The sequence below is a fragment of the Malus sylvestris genome, chromosome 17 (assembly GCF_916048215.2).
Source record: "Malus sylvestris chromosome 17, drMalSylv7.2, whole genome shotgun sequence".
NCBI classification, from domain to species: Eukaryota; Viridiplantae; Streptophyta; class Magnoliopsida; order Rosales; family Rosaceae; genus Malus; species Malus sylvestris.
In genome coordinates, this window is record NC_062276.1 from 832,529 (window position 1) to 847,953 (window position 15,425).

At 42.3% G+C, this 15,425-nt stretch overlaps 1 protein-coding gene across 1 annotated transcript; it reads right to left on the reverse strand.

Annotated features, from left to right (window-relative positions):
* Positions 1 to 76: 76 nt before the first annotated feature.
* On the reverse strand, positions 77 to 14,858 carry LOC126612606 (receptor-like protein EIX2). Its single transcript, XM_050281068.1, has 2 exons — positions 12,014 to 14,858; positions 77 to 458 (listed from the first exon to the last, which is right to left on the reverse strand). The coding sequence occupies exons 1-2, from the start codon at positions 14,671 to 14,673 to the stop codon at positions 146 to 148; spliced, it is 2,973 nt and encodes a 990-aa protein (XP_050137025.1). The 5' UTR covers positions 14,674 to 14,858; the 3' UTR covers positions 77 to 145.
* Positions 14,859 to 15,425: the final 567 nt, after the last annotated feature.

Consider the following 15,425-nt stretch of genomic DNA (forward strand, 5'->3'; position numbering starts at 1 on the left):
AATATTGTAGAATATGTGTCTTGACTTACAAGCAAAACATAAAGGACATTGAAACCACGCTTACAAATTCATGAAGGAAAGGGAAAATATTAAACATCTTTATTTGCTTAAATAAGCTTTCACAGTTGACAGCTTCTTCTAAAATCTATGATCTTTTCTGCAGATAAGTAGCAATGGCTGAGAAAAAATCAAGCACAGCATACTTCACCTTGTCAACGAAGCAAAAGTAGGCATATCTCCAAGACTTCTTGACGGCCAAAGTCCCGAAAACTCCCCAGAACCCGAAACAGAAACCTATCACCACGCTGAAGATGAACCATAGCCTATCGGACTTACCGTCATCATCCTCCCCATCTGCACTTGGAGCCGGAGGTGTTTCTTTGTTGCCTTGGCAATCGGTTGGTAATGGATGCCCGCAGAGACCGGCATTGCCTTCATAAATGGATGGATCAATGAAGGTTTCAAACTGGTTGCTTGTTGGGATTTTCCCGGACAAGTTGTTGTATGACAAGTTGAGATGATTCAAAAATGTTAAAGAAACCATGGTCTGTGGAATTGGACCCGAAAGTTTGTTGCTTGATAGGTCAAGAGTTTCTATCCGCTCCAAGATTCCGATCTCTGCTGGGATATTTCCTGTCAAATGATTCATGGACAGATTCAAGGTGCCTAACCTTATAAGGCTCGTTAGCCCCACAGGCATCTCTCCTGACAAGTTATTGTCCGAGAGATCAACACTGTTGACAAGGTAAAGGATGGAGTCATATTCGAGCACTCTTCCTTTAGCCACTACCTTCAATCTTCCCTGGTAAAGATAGTCTTGTGTATCTTTATCTGTGAATTCCGATCTGAAGCCAGCCAAGTTACCTATGCAGCGTGGAATATTTCCGGAAAGATTGTTGTGAGAGAGGTCCAATATGTGGAGATTGGAAAGGCCGCATAATTGCGAAGGGATGTTTCCACTAAACGAGTTGAACCTCAAGCGTAAAATCAACAAAGAGAGCATGTTTTCTCCTATGGAAGCCGGAATAGCTCCAGACAGCTTGTTCTCACCAAGATCAAGACTCCTCATGTCGGTGCAGTTTCTCAACGAAGGAAGTTCGCCCGAAAGGTTGTTGCTAGAGAGTATCAAGAATCTAAGTGAAATGAGAGAACCTAAGGAACTTGGGATTGAACCTGAAAGACTGTTATTTGACACATCTAGGATGTACAATAATGGCATATTGTTCCAAAAATGAGGAATCTCACCCGACAATTGGTTATTCGAGACAACAATGGTCATCAATTGGCGTAGATTGCCTATGGACAGGGGAATGCTTCCATTCAAAGAGTTCCTCGAAAGGTCTAGATCTGTCAGCGAGGGCATTGCATCACCAAGTTTACGAGGAATTGGCCCAGAAAATTGATTATCATTAAGATACAGCATGGTAATATTTGATGACCAGAGTTGGAGGGGACCCTCAAAGCGGTTTGAACTCAAATCAAAAGTGGAGGGAAAGGTGAATCTTAATGAATGCGGCACCCTGCCACTTAGTTGGTTGAAAGAAACATCGAATTCATCCAATTGCAAATCCAACTGCAAAAACCAGTCTGGTATGGTGTCGGAAATCCTGCAATTACTGAGTAACACAGTAACCAGCTCATTCTGATTTCTGAGCCATGTAGGAAATTTGGGACCAAGTTTGCATGATCGGATTGCCAAGTATTTCAACTTGAAAGGAGGTATCCAATCAGGACTAATGTCGAAAAGCAGAGAAACGTTTTGAGATCCCTTTTTTATGGATAAATCCTTTAGGCCTCGAAGTTTCGCCAAATGAGCTTCTGTAATGACACCTTCCCATGTGTTTTCCGAGATATCTAGCGCAACCAGCGATGAGAGTTGACCGAGACTTTCTGGGATCGTCGTCAGTTGATTGTATGCAATGTAAAACTCCTCCAAAGATTTTAAGTTTTCAATGGATGTTGGAACTGAACCCTGAAACGAGTTGTGCCACAATTCGAGAGATCTTAAATTTTTAAGATGTCCCAAAGAATCAGGCAGTTTTCCTGTCAGGTTATTATATCCCAAATCCAACCTCTGTAAGCTGATATTTGCGCATGAAGACAAACTATCAACAAAATTAGTAATCTCACCAGTAATTCTGTTGATAGAAAGTTTCAGTGCCTGCAAATTGCATAGCGTTCCCAAGCTTCGTGGCAACTGACCTTCAATGTCTGAATTCTGAGACAAATCAAGCGTCTGGAGAGACTTCAAACTACCAAATGTTTCTGGAAGTGCTCCACGGAGATTATTGGAGTTTAGGTCAATGCTGACTAGTTTAGTCAGATTGAACAACCAAGGAGGTAATGTGGAGTTGAAATTATTGGTAGAGAGATCGAGAACCGAAAGGGATGTGAAATTTATAAAAGGAAGAGCGAAAGGAAGGATGGAAAGTTGACAAGAGGGCAAATGCAGTTCAACAAGTGAAGGGAGCATATTAACAGTGGGAAGCCAAGAGGATGCAACCTTGTTAAGATCCACTCCTCCCAAGTTGAGGAACTTTAAGGAAGAAAGAGTTGGAAGCCATCGAAGGTCAGTCGCATTCGGTTCAAAAAAATTATTGCTGAGGTCTAGAAAAAGCAATCTCGAAAGATTTCCGAGATTATGGGGAATGACCCCACCAAAAGATGCACCAGAGAGATTGAGGTATTCAAGCTTCTCTAGTGATCCCATGAAACTTGGAACTCGAACACCTTCGAAGTTATTCATGCTCAAATCCAAATAAATCAAATCTTTCAAAACAAGCAAAGAACGGTTGATCTCACCACCTAATGCATGCATTGCTCCATCTTCACCGTCCAAACCATCTACATATTCGTTGTGAAGATTGAGCCTGGTCACACGTCCAGTTTTTTTGTTGCAGCCTACACCCCGCCATTTGCAGCAATCTTCTCCCGTCCAAGATGAAAGCCTGTCTGAAGGATCAACGAGGCCTTGTTTGACCTCAAGAAGGGCTTTCCTCTCAAAATCCAGGCATCCCACGTTATGATCAACGCTGCAGAGACCGAGCTTAACAGTTTCAAGGTATAGAATTCCTGATAGCAAAATAAGTGAAAGAAGTTGGGTGGAAACACTAGTCTGACACATATTTCGAATGTGAGCGTGCAATTGGATGATTTGTAGTACAAAAGATGAGTCTGCAGTATAAAAAGAGAAAAATGCCATGTATAAATAGGAGATTGTCTCCTCTTTTAGATGTTCCAAATTATGTGCCGTCATGGAAACACTTAGAAGTGAAACCATAATGTTGCTGTTACGAAAATTTCCATGTCTCTGATAAGAAAACAAAAACAAAAGACTTACAAGTCAATGGTGTACCTCACCGCTCAAAACCAAGGCCAATAACTTCTACATCTTCCCCGTTTAATGACAGCAACTCCCGTGTCTTTGGAGATATACCACGTAAGTGCCGTAGAGTTAAGGAAATTCATACCCGATTGTAAGTAAGAATCTCGTCATATAATCGGGTCACCTATAACAACCGCGTTGTCGAGGCTATCCTTAATGCTATGAGAATCGACACTAGTACGATCGTCCAAAGATTTCCCAAGTCAGTGCTATCCCTTAATGTACACATATCATGTCTTCTAGCTTAAAATTTAAGAATTTTTCTATGTTGGAGAGATTAACAGGAAAAGTATTGAAGTAACACCAGTTGTTTGCAGCAGTCAGCTGCCAAATGTAAGAGCTGCGTTAGACAAGGCCGGAAGCTTCTGTGGAAGTCGGGTTTAGAGAACATATTTTTGTTTGTACTCAGTTAGTCCTGACCGAAACGTGCTGCTTGTTTTCCGCTTATGGACACCGAAATTTCAATAAGCTTTCCTGTCCTGGTATGTCGAAAATTTTCTCGAATCAAAATTTCTCCAAACGTACAACACAAGTAAATATTCAAAATAATGGTTTCATAAGGAGTTTGGGTTTTGAGGGTTTGGAGGGAGTAAGTCTTGTTGTTTGAATGAAACGAGTATTTTGGTTTTGGCGTAAGTGATGAGTGGGAAGAGTTTTTTTTGTTTACAAGTTTCAAGGGTTTTGGTTTTGGCATGAGTAGGGGTGCAACTTGGAATATCCAATTCCGACCGATTTGAGTTGAAATATTACAAAGATTCTGTCCAATTCAAATTCAAACTTTTGAAATCCGAAAAAAAAAATGGATAGGAATTGGAATGTTTTTATATTCTAAATTCAATATCAAATTCTGAAACTTGCATAACTCTTTTACATAGTACTTATTGACTTTCGATTTATTATACATGTACTCAAATATGTAACTATTTTGTCAATTACAACTCCCTACAGAATATATTACATAAAAAATGAGAATTTGAGAACTATAAAATTTTATATTGTTAGGAGAGTCCAAGGGCTTTGCCCCACACCAAAAGGAATCTTGGTGGTGGAATGAGGAGGTACAAATAAAGGTGAAGGCTAAGAAGGAATGTTGTAAAGCCTTATACAAGGAGAGGACCGATGAAAATGGTGAAAGGTATAGAAAAGCGAAGCAAGAGGCGAAGAAAGCTGTCAGAGAAGCTAAGTTAGCGGCTTACGACGATATGTATAAACGACTAGATACCAAAGAAGGAGAGTTGGATATCTATAAACTATCTAGAGCAAGGGAAAAGAAGACAAGGGACCTAAACCAAGTGAGGTGCATCAAGGATGAGGATGGAAATGTTCTTGCTACAGAGAACGCGGTTAAAGACAGATGGAGAGGTTATTTTCATAATCTTTTCAATGAAGGACATGAAATGAGTGCTTCTTTAGGGGAGTTGAGTAACTCATAAGAGTGTAGAAACTACTCTTTTTATCGTCGAATCCGGAAGGAAGAAGTGGTTGTAGCTTTGAAGAAGATGAAGCATAAAAAAGCAATAGGCCCAGACGATATACCAATCGAAGTGTGGAAACTTTTGGGAGAGACAGGTATAACATGGCTCACTGACCTTTTCAATAGGATTTTGAAAACGAAGAAGATGCCAAATGAGTGGCGAACGAGCACTTTGGTGCCTATTTACAAGAATAAGGGCGACGTACAAAATTGCATGAACTATAGGGGTATTAAGCTAATGAGCCATACAATGAAGCTCTGGGAGAGAGTCATTGAGCATAGATTGAGGCAAGAGACACATGTTTCGGACAACCAATTCGGGTTCATGCCAGGGCGCTCAACCATGGAGGCAATCTATCTCTTACGAAGATTGATGGAAAGATATAGAGATGGGAAAAAGGATTTACACATGGTCTTTATAGATTTGGAAAAAGCGTATGATAGGGTCCCAAGAGACATTCTTTGGAGGATTTTAGAGAAGAAAGGAGTACGAGTAGCATATATCCAAGCTATAAAGGATATGTATGAAGGAGCAAAGACTGCCGTAAGAACTCATGAAGGACAAACCGAAAGCTTTCCCATAACTGTAGGATTACATCAAGGCTCATCCTTAAGTCCTTACCTTTTTGCGTTGGTAATTGATGAGTTAACAGGACATATTCAAGATGATATTCCTTGGTGTATGTTTTTCGCAGACGATATAGTGTTGATAGATGAAACTCAGGAAGGGGTAAATGCAAAGCTTAACCTTTGGAGAGAAGTGTTGGAATCTAAAGGTCTTCGCCTAAGCCGATCAAAGACAGAATATATGGAGTGCAAGTTCAGTGCAAATGGAGGCCAAAACGAGTTAGGGGTGAGGATCGGAGATCAAGAAATACCAAAGAGCGACCGTTTTCGTTACCTAGGATCTATCTTGCAAAAGAACGGAGAATTAGATGGAGATCTCAACCATAGAATACAAGCTGGATGGATGAAGTGGAAGAGTGCATCCGGCGTGTTGTGTGACCGCCGTATGCCACTGAAGCTCAAGGGAAAATTTTATAGGACGGCAATAAGGCCGGCGATGCTGTATGGCACAGAATGTTGGGCGGTGAAACATCAACACGTACACAAAATGGGTGTAGCGGAGATGAGGATGCTTCGTTGGATGTGTGGGCACACGAGAAAGGATAAGATTAGGAATGAGGATATCCGGGATAAAGTAGGAGTAGCCGAAATTGAAGGAAAGATGAGAGAAAATCGGTTACGGTGGTTTGGACATGTGCAAAGAAGGCCTACTGACGCTCCGATTAGAAGATGCGACTATGGGACAGAGGTTCAGGGCCGAAGGGGTAGAGGAAGACCTAGGAAAACTTTGGAAGAGACTCTAAGAAAAGACTTAGAGTACTTGGATCTAACGAAGGACATGACACAGGATCGAGCACAATGGCGTTCTAAGATTCATATAGCCGATCCCACTCAGTGACTTGGACTTTCCAAGTCTCCAACCGAGAAGTTTTCCTCACTCGGGAAATTAAGGGAACACTACCCTAACCTACATGCTCCACTCAGAAAGCTTCAACATACAAGCTTCAACAAAAGAAAATTCAAAGAACTTAGCGAATAAGGCTTTGGTGTATTTAACACAATACGTTGAAATGAAGGAAAGCTTATTTATTGATATCCCCGATAAGCTACAAATATGTACATATACATGAGTCAAAATAAACACACAAGAGGGAGCCTTCACAAAGGTTGCTTAGGAGAAGTCTCAGCAGTCGGTAGAGCCCCAGAAAGAGAAGGCACCGGAGGGGGATCATTTGGAGCCTCAGTACTGGACAGAACCCTAGAAGGAGGAGGCATCAGAGGTTGATCATTTGGAGCTTCATTACGCGGTACAGCCCCAGAAGACGAAGGCAATAAATGCCTTTGGAACAAACCCACAAATCTCTGATGATCAAGTAAAACCTGACCATCAGTTTCCTTCATCTGGTCAAGCTTCCTCTTCATGTTTGTAGCATAGTCATGTGCGAGCCGGTGCAACTGTTTATTCTCATGCTTGAGCCCTTTAATCTCCTGTTTGAGACTCATCACTTCAGCCGCCAATGATTCAACTTGGCGGGTTCGAGCAAATAGGCGTTGGGCCATATTAGACACAGAACCTGCACACTGAACACTGAGAGCCAGCGAATCCTTAACAGCTAACTCATCAGACCGTTTGGAAAGTAGTCTGTTATCTTTGGGAGTGAGAAGGTTCTTGGCCACCACCGCAGCGGTCATATCATTCTTCATCACGGAATCCCCAACGGTAAGAGGACCAGTTGGGGAGACGAAGGATGGGCGCCATATGTTGTCTGGAGAAGGCGGGGCTGCCTTTTCAACAAGGTTCAAGTCAAAACGACGGTCGGAGGGGCCAGACATTTTCAAAGGTGTTGAAGAGAGAAGAGGTCGGACAAATCAAGATCTTAGAAGTGCAAGAATGAAGCTTCTACTGGTGGAGATTCAAGTGTGCTTTGGAACTTAATGCCAGCCCCTATAAAAATCTGCACTCGACGGAGCTTCAGAAATCGAAGAGGCGCCTGCTCAGAAATCGAAGAGGCGTTTGCTTTCTCAAAAGTTGGGCTGCTTAGAGATCACGAGGGTTGATCTCAGAAATCGAAGAGGCGTTTGCTTTCTCAAAAGTTGGGCTGCTCAAAGACCACGAAGGCCGATCTCAGAAATCGAAGAGGCGCTCGCTTTCTCAAAAGCTGGGCTCCCCAGAGACCACGAGGGCCGATCTCAGAAATCGAAGAGGCACCTACTTTTCCAGCCTTGTCAGCACCTGTCACACGCACACTCAGCTTTGCGGAAATTATGGGCATTCTGTCAAAGACTTCTGTGGAAGTAGTCCCACACGCAACAATAGCTCATGGGTACCACAGATAACTTTGCCAAAGTTCTCTGCCAAAGTTGAGCACGTGAAGCTTGCAGCTCCCACTACACCGCTCTGACCAAGAAGGGTAAAAGAATAGCAAAGAAACAGCACTAACAAAGTTTAGACCCATAAATTTTGAAGGTCTAGCTACCATATTATTACCCACAAGGGTAAAGGAACAGTACCACTGTTGGATAATTGGAAAGTCCCTGTGTGTCAACCTCTGTGCTTCGTGGCAAGGTAGACTAGCAAACATGCCCAACCTTTACTCACATTCGAGAAAACACTCCCAACAAGATTGCTTGCTCCAAAATCGAAGAGGCACCGCCCTCCGAATCTCGAGAGCCACTCTCCCAACATGATTACTTTCTCAAAAATCGAAGAGACACTGCTCCCCGAATCTCGAGAGCCAGACCCCCAGCATGATTGCTTTCTCAAAAATCGATGAGGCATCGTTCTCCGAATCAATTGAAGAGGCGCTCGCTTTCTCAAAAGCTGGGCTGCTCAGAGACCACGAGGGCCGATCTCAGAAATCGAAGAGGCACCTACTTTTCTAGCCTTGTCAGCACCTGTCACACGCACACTCAGCTTTGCAGAAATTATGGGCATTTTGTCGAAGACTTCTGGTGAAGTAGAAAGCACATGAATCTTACTGTTCAATCACCCACTTCCCACACGCAACAATAACTCATGGGTACCATAGATAACTTTGCCAAAGTTCTCTGCCAAAGTTGAGCACGTGAAGCTTGCAGCTCCCACTACATCGCTCTGACCAAGAAAGGTAAAAGAATAGCAAAGAAACAGCACTAACAAAGTTTAGACACATAAATTTTGAAGGTCTAGCTACCATATTATTACCCACAAGGGTAAATGAACAGTACGGATAATTGGAAAGTCCCTGTGTGTCAACCTCTGTGCTTCGTGGCAAGGTAGACTAGCAAACATGCCCAACCTTTACTCACATTCGAGAAAACACTCCCAACAAGATTGCTTGCTCCAAAATCGAAGAGGCACCGTCCTCCGAATCTCGAGAGCCAGACTCCCAACATGACTACTTTCTCAAAATCGAAGAGAGGGTAAAGGAACAGTACCATTGCTGGATAATTGGAAAGTCCCTGTGTGTCAACCTTTGTGCTTCGTGGCAAGGTAGACTAGCAAACATGTCCAACCTTTACTCACATTCGAGACAACACTCCCAACAAGATTGCTTGCTCCAAAATCGAAGAGGCACCGCCCTCCGAATCTTGAGAGCCAGACTCCCAACATGATTACTTCCTCAAAAATCGAAGAGACACTGCTCTCCGAATCTCAAGAGTCAGACCCCCATCATGATTGTTTTCTCAAAAATCGAAGAGGCATCGTTCTCCGAATCTCGAGAGCCAGATACCACAGACCACTTTTTCAAAGTGCTCTGACAGAGTTAAAACATGTGAAACTGGCAGCTCCCACAACCGTGCTATGACCAAGCAGGGTAAAGGAATAGCATTACTACTTGTTGTTAGGGAGACTCCTATATATGTCGACCTCCATCCCCAACGGACAGGCAGACCTGCAAAAATGCTCAACCCTTCATCATATCTGAGAGGGCACTCCCAACGAAGCCTTTCGAAATATTCAGCTTTCTTTCCCCCCGATAATACCTCTGCAAACAAGCTATACTAGAGCAAGAATATCTCATATCATCAGGGTTAAAAGCAAGAGTATCCCATATCATGCTTTTTCCCTGTCTTTTCTTTTGGCCTTGTTTTTACCTGCAAGACAAGGAGAAAGAGAGCAATCAGTCAGCACTTGGAATCAAGCTTCCAGCCAGGAAGTGACTGCCTGGAACCCCTTACCTGATTACTTACCTGGCATTGCTCTCGAGTACTCATCTTCAACATCTTATGTTTCTAGGGAAGATTCCGCATCTGCTTGAGGAACAGATAGGGCAAGTGCGAAGGATACAAGGAAGCATGTGGAGACAAGCGTAACAGCACACGTGCCGATACATCCATTACTCTGTCAAAAGCAAAAGTATCCCATATCAGCAGGGTGGAACGTACTCTAGATTTGATGGACTTGTTTTGACCCTCAAATTCTTCAGTCGGCCTTATACTCTGGAGGAAACCAGAAAACCCTCCAGCTCAGTTCAAGAATAAGCCTGTGGAAAGTTACTTCTTCAAAAGCAAAAGTATCTCATATCATCTCTTCTCATTTTTCTTCTCTTTATCCTTCATGCTGCTGCAAGATGGGGAGAAGGTGAACAATCAGTCGGAGCTCTGATTGCTTACCTTGTCTGTCACCTCTTTCAGCAGACCCCCTAGCTCGGCGACTTGGGAGACTCCTACTACATGGTTTGTATCGCGCTTGACCAAGCCTGAAACTACAAGTAAGCTTCAAGTGAAATTGATACATTACCTTGTGCATCTCCACCAGTTAAAGATACCACCCCTGATGGAGGAAGAGTACTTCCAGAGAAGATGCCACATCTACCTATGAGACAGATAAGGCAAGTCAAGACGACACCACACTCCGATACTTAGAAGTTTCGTGATTACGAGATCATTCTCCCACAATATTTCCTAATGTCATTTGTACTAAATCATTCACTTGTACTCACTAAAGGAGAGCTTGAACCTATGTACTTGTGTAAACCCTTCACAATTAATGAGAACTCTTCTATTCCGTGGACGTAGCCAATCTGGGTGAACCACGTACATCTTGTGTTTGCTTTCCTATCTCTATCCATTTATATACTTATCCACACTAATGACCGGAGCAATCTAGCGAAGATCACAAAAAGCGACCGTTTTCGCTACCTAGGATCTATCTTGCAAGAGAACGGAGAATTAGATGGAGATCTCAACCATAGAATACGAGCTGGATGGAAAGAGTGCATCCGGCGTGTTGTGTGACCGTCGTAGGCCACTGAAGCTCAAGGGAAAATTTTATAGGACGGCAATAAGGCCAACGATGTTGTATGGCACAGAATGTTGGGTGGTGAAGCATCAACACGTACACAAAATGGGTGTAGCGGAGATGAGGATGCTTCGTGGGATGTGTGGGCACACGAGAAAGGATAAGATTGGGAATGAGGATATCCGAGGTAAAGTAGGAGTAGCCGAAATTGTAGGAAAGATGAGAGAAAATCGGCTCCGGTGATTTGGACATGTGCAAAGAAGGCCGACTGACGCTCCGGTTCGAAGATGTGACTACGGGACAGAGGTTCAGGGCCGAAGGGGTAGAGGAAGACCTAGGAAAACTTTGGAAGAGACTCTAAGAAAAGACTTAGAGTACTTGGATCTAACGGAGGACATGACACAAAACCGAGCGCAATGGCGTTCTAGGATTCATATAGCCGACCCCACTTAGTGGGAAAAGGCTTTGTTGTTGTTGTTGTTGTTGTTGTAGAGAGAGCCATGGAGATGACATTTTTTTTATCTTGCTGGAGAACAGTAGATGAAGTCATATAAGTCCCATAATTTTGAAATTCAAAAAATAAATCTGATTCCAAAAATACCGAATTCAACATGAGTTTATGAAATTTCGAAATTTTGATTCTGAAATTAGAAATGATATGCATTCCCGAAACTTTTTGGATTGAAATTGGAAACATGTCTTCCGATCCGATGTAACAAAAAATCAGGCCTAGGAGTGAGGATTGGGTGAGAATAGTTGTCCTTTATTGTCTTTCTAGAAGAGAACATAATTATAATTAAAATTTTCACTAGTTTGCCTTCAATATTTAATTAATCGGTAGAATGTCTCACGAAATCATCAAACAAAAACAATCAGACGTTACAAAAACACACTAAACTTTCTTTTTACAGAAAAATAAAAGTTCGATGCATGGATATAATCGCAGAAAAGAAGAATAAAATTTCATGAATTATATAAGATATTCATGCTTCTTTATTACCAAAATAGTAATGAGAACAACAACCAATTTTCAGGTCTTATTTGCATTCATATATATGCTTTCACATTTGACAGTTTCTATGATCTTTTCTTCAGAATGGCTAATACATATGCATACACCTTGTCAACGAAGTTGAAATACGCATATCTCCAAGACTTCTTGATGACCAAAGTCCCGCAAACTCCCCAGAAGCCGAAACAGAAACCTATCACAATGCTGAATAGGAGCCACAGCTTATCGAGCTTACTGTCATCATCCTCGTCATCTCCACCTGGAACCTGAAGTGTTTCTTCGTAGCCTTGGCAATTTGGTAATGGATGCCCACAAAGACCGGCATTTCCTTCATAAATGGATGCATCGGAGGTTTCAAACTGATTGCTTGTTGGGATTTTCCCGGACAAGTTGTTGTATGACAAGTTGAGATGATTCAGAAATGTTAAAGAAACCATGCTCTGTGGAATTAGACCCGAAAATTTGTTGCTCGATAGGTCAAGAGTTTCTATCCGCTCCAAGTCTCCGATCTTTGCTGGGATATTTCCTATCAAATGATTCATGGACAGATTCAAGGTGCCTAACCTTGTAAGGCATGCTAGCCCCACAGGCATCTCTCCTGACAAGTTGTTGTCTGAGAGATCCACACTATTGACAAGGTAAAGGATAGTGTTATATTCAAGGACCCTTCCTTTTGCCACTACCTTCAATCTTCCCTGGTAAAGATAATCATCTGTATCCTTATTTGTGAGATCGGATCTGAAGCCAGTTAAGTTACCTATGCAGCGGGGAACATTTCCGGAGAGATTGTTGTGTGAGAGGTCCAATATGTGGAGATTGGAAAGGCCACATAACTGCGAAGGGATGCTTCCTCTAAACAAGTTGAGCCTCAGACGCAAAATCAACAAAGAGGGCATGCTTTCTCCTATGGAAGCCGGAATAGCTCCAGAGAAATTGTTCTCACCAAGATCAAGACTCCTCATGTCAGTGAAGTTTTTCATGGAAGGAAGTTTGCCCGAAAGGTGGTTGCTAGAGAGTATCAAGAATCTGAGTAACGTAAGAGAAGTTAAGGATCGTGGGATTGAACCTGAAAGACTGTTATTCGACACATCTAGGATGTACAATGATGGTATACTGTCCCAAAAGTTAGGAATCTCACCAGTCAACAGGTTATTTGAGATAACCATGGTTGTTAATTGGCTTAGATTACCCATGGACAGGGGAATGCTTCCATTCAAAGAGTTCCGAGAAATGTCTAGATCCGTCAGAGAGGGCATTACTTCACTAATGTCACGAGGAATTGGCCCAGAAAAGAGATTATCTCTGAGATACAACATGGTAATGTTTGATGACCAGAGTGGGAGGGGGCCCTCGAAGCGGTTTGTACTCAAATCAACGGTGCCAGGACTGATGAATCGTAATGAGTTAGGCACCCTGCCGCTTAGCTGATTATAAGCGACATCTAGTTGATCTAATTGGAAATCCAACTGCCAAAACCACTGCGGTATGGTATCCGAAATCCTAGCATTGTTGAGTACCAAAGTGACCAACTCAGTCTGATTTCTGAGCCATGTAGGAAATTTAGGACCTAGTTGGCATGACCTAATGTTCAAGTATCTCAGCTTAAAGGGAGGTATCCAATCGGAACTAATGTCGAAAACTAAGGAAATGTTTGGGCTATTTTTATATATTGAAACATCTGTAAGGCTTCCAAGTTTCATGAAATGAGCTTCTGTAATCGAACCTTCCCATGTGTTTTCCGAGATATCTAGTGCAGCCAGCGACGAGAGCTGCCCAAGACCTTCAGGGATGCTCCCACTCATTTGATTATTTGAAATGTACAACCTCTCCAAAGATTTCAACTTTCCGATCGATTTGGGGATTGAACCCTGAAATGAGTTAAACCGCAATATGAGGAATCTTAAGCTTTTAAGATTTCCCAAAGAGTCCGGCAGTTTTCCTGTCAGCCTGTTATATCCCAAATCCAGCTTCTCTAAGCTGCTGTTTGTGCATGCAGACAAACTATCAACGAAATCAGTAATCTCACCAGTAAATTTGTTGATAGGAAGATTCACCGTCTGCAAGCTGCATAGCATTCCCAAGCTTCTTGGCAACGGTCCTTCAATGTTTGAGTTTTCCGACAAATCAAGCGTCCGAAGAGATGTCAAACTACCAAATGTTTCTGGAAGTGCTCCGTGGAGATTGGCTGAGTGCATTTCAAGGGTGACTAGTTTAGTCAGATTGAACAACCAGGGAGGTAATGTGGAGTTGAAATCATTGTTTGAGAGATCGAGAACCGAAAGGGATGCGAAATTCATGGAAGGAAGGGTGAGAGGAAGGACGGAAAGTCCACAAGAGGGCAGATGCAATTCAACGAGCGAAGGTAGCATATTGACAGTGGGAAGCCAACGTGATTTAGCCTTGCTTAGGTCTACTCCTCCGAGGTTTAGGTACTTTAAGGAAGAAAGAGTTGGAAGCCATCGAAGATCATTCGCTATCGATTCAAAAAGATAATAGCTGAGGTCTAGAGAAAGCAATCTTGAAAGGTTTCCAAAACTTTGGGGAATGACTCCACCGAAAGATGCACTAGAGAGATTGAGGTATTCCAATTTCTCTAGTGATCCGATGAAGTTTGGAATTCGAACACCTTCAAAGTTATTCATGCTCAAATCCAACCGAATCAAATCTTTCAATACAAGCAAAGAAGGGTTGATCACACCGCCAAATGCAAGCAATGTTCCATCCTCGCCATCTGAAAATTCGTTGCGGAGATTGAGCGTGGTCACACGTCCAGTTACGTTGTTGCAGCCTACACCGCTCCATTTGCAGCAATCTTCTCCCACCCAAGACGAAAGCCGGCCTGAAGGGTCTGTGAGACCGGCTTTGAGCTCGAGAAGGGCTTTCCTCTTAGTTTCCTTGCATGCCACGTTACGATCAGCACTGCAGAAACCAAGTTTAGTGGTTTCAAAGAAGAGGAAACCTGACAGTATAATAAGTGAAAAAAGTTGGATGGGAGCACTTCTGGGAACCATACTTCTTATGTGAGCATGCAATGAGATATGCTTTGCAGGTCTCAAGATATCTGCAATATTTAAAGTGTGAAAAAGTATAACAATGTCATTTTTTCTAAGGAGAATGAGTCTTCATGGAAAATGGGCAGCCGGCCGATGGTCTGTGTCTGGCCTTTCACAGTCGCTAGACTTCCAAGTCAGTGGTCCCGACCCTTGGTGTGTCTAAAAGTATTTGCATTACCCTGGTATGCTGTTATTGTTTGTGTTAAGTTTTGTTCACGTAACTTGTTTTATTTACACCGAATGCAACGATAATGATACATACGTATCATAAAATGGCTCATTGGGAAGTGATTTTAAAATGACGGAAAGTGCTTTTTGTGAAAATATTTTTTAGAACAAATTCTTAGTAAAAATGCAAGTGAAAATTCTAAAAAAAGCACACGAAGTGTTTTCTACAAAAAGTATAGAATTGATTATTACATGCTCGCATAAGGGTCAGTTTGCAAGTAATACTTTAAATGCTTTTGAAATTAAAAAAAAAAACATTTTTTCTTAAACTTTTTCAGTTCTTTTAAAAATATTTTCAAACGAGACTTGTTGACGGTTCAATATGGTTTTTAGATCATGGCACACGTTGGAAATCCATTCAGAAGGGGTCAAATGGGGTCACAATCGTACTTGTGTGGCTATCCTTTCTCCCTTCTGATACGAATAGTAGAATTGTGCAGAGGCTTCCAAGCAATGGTTGTGACCTCTCATCTCCGTACAAT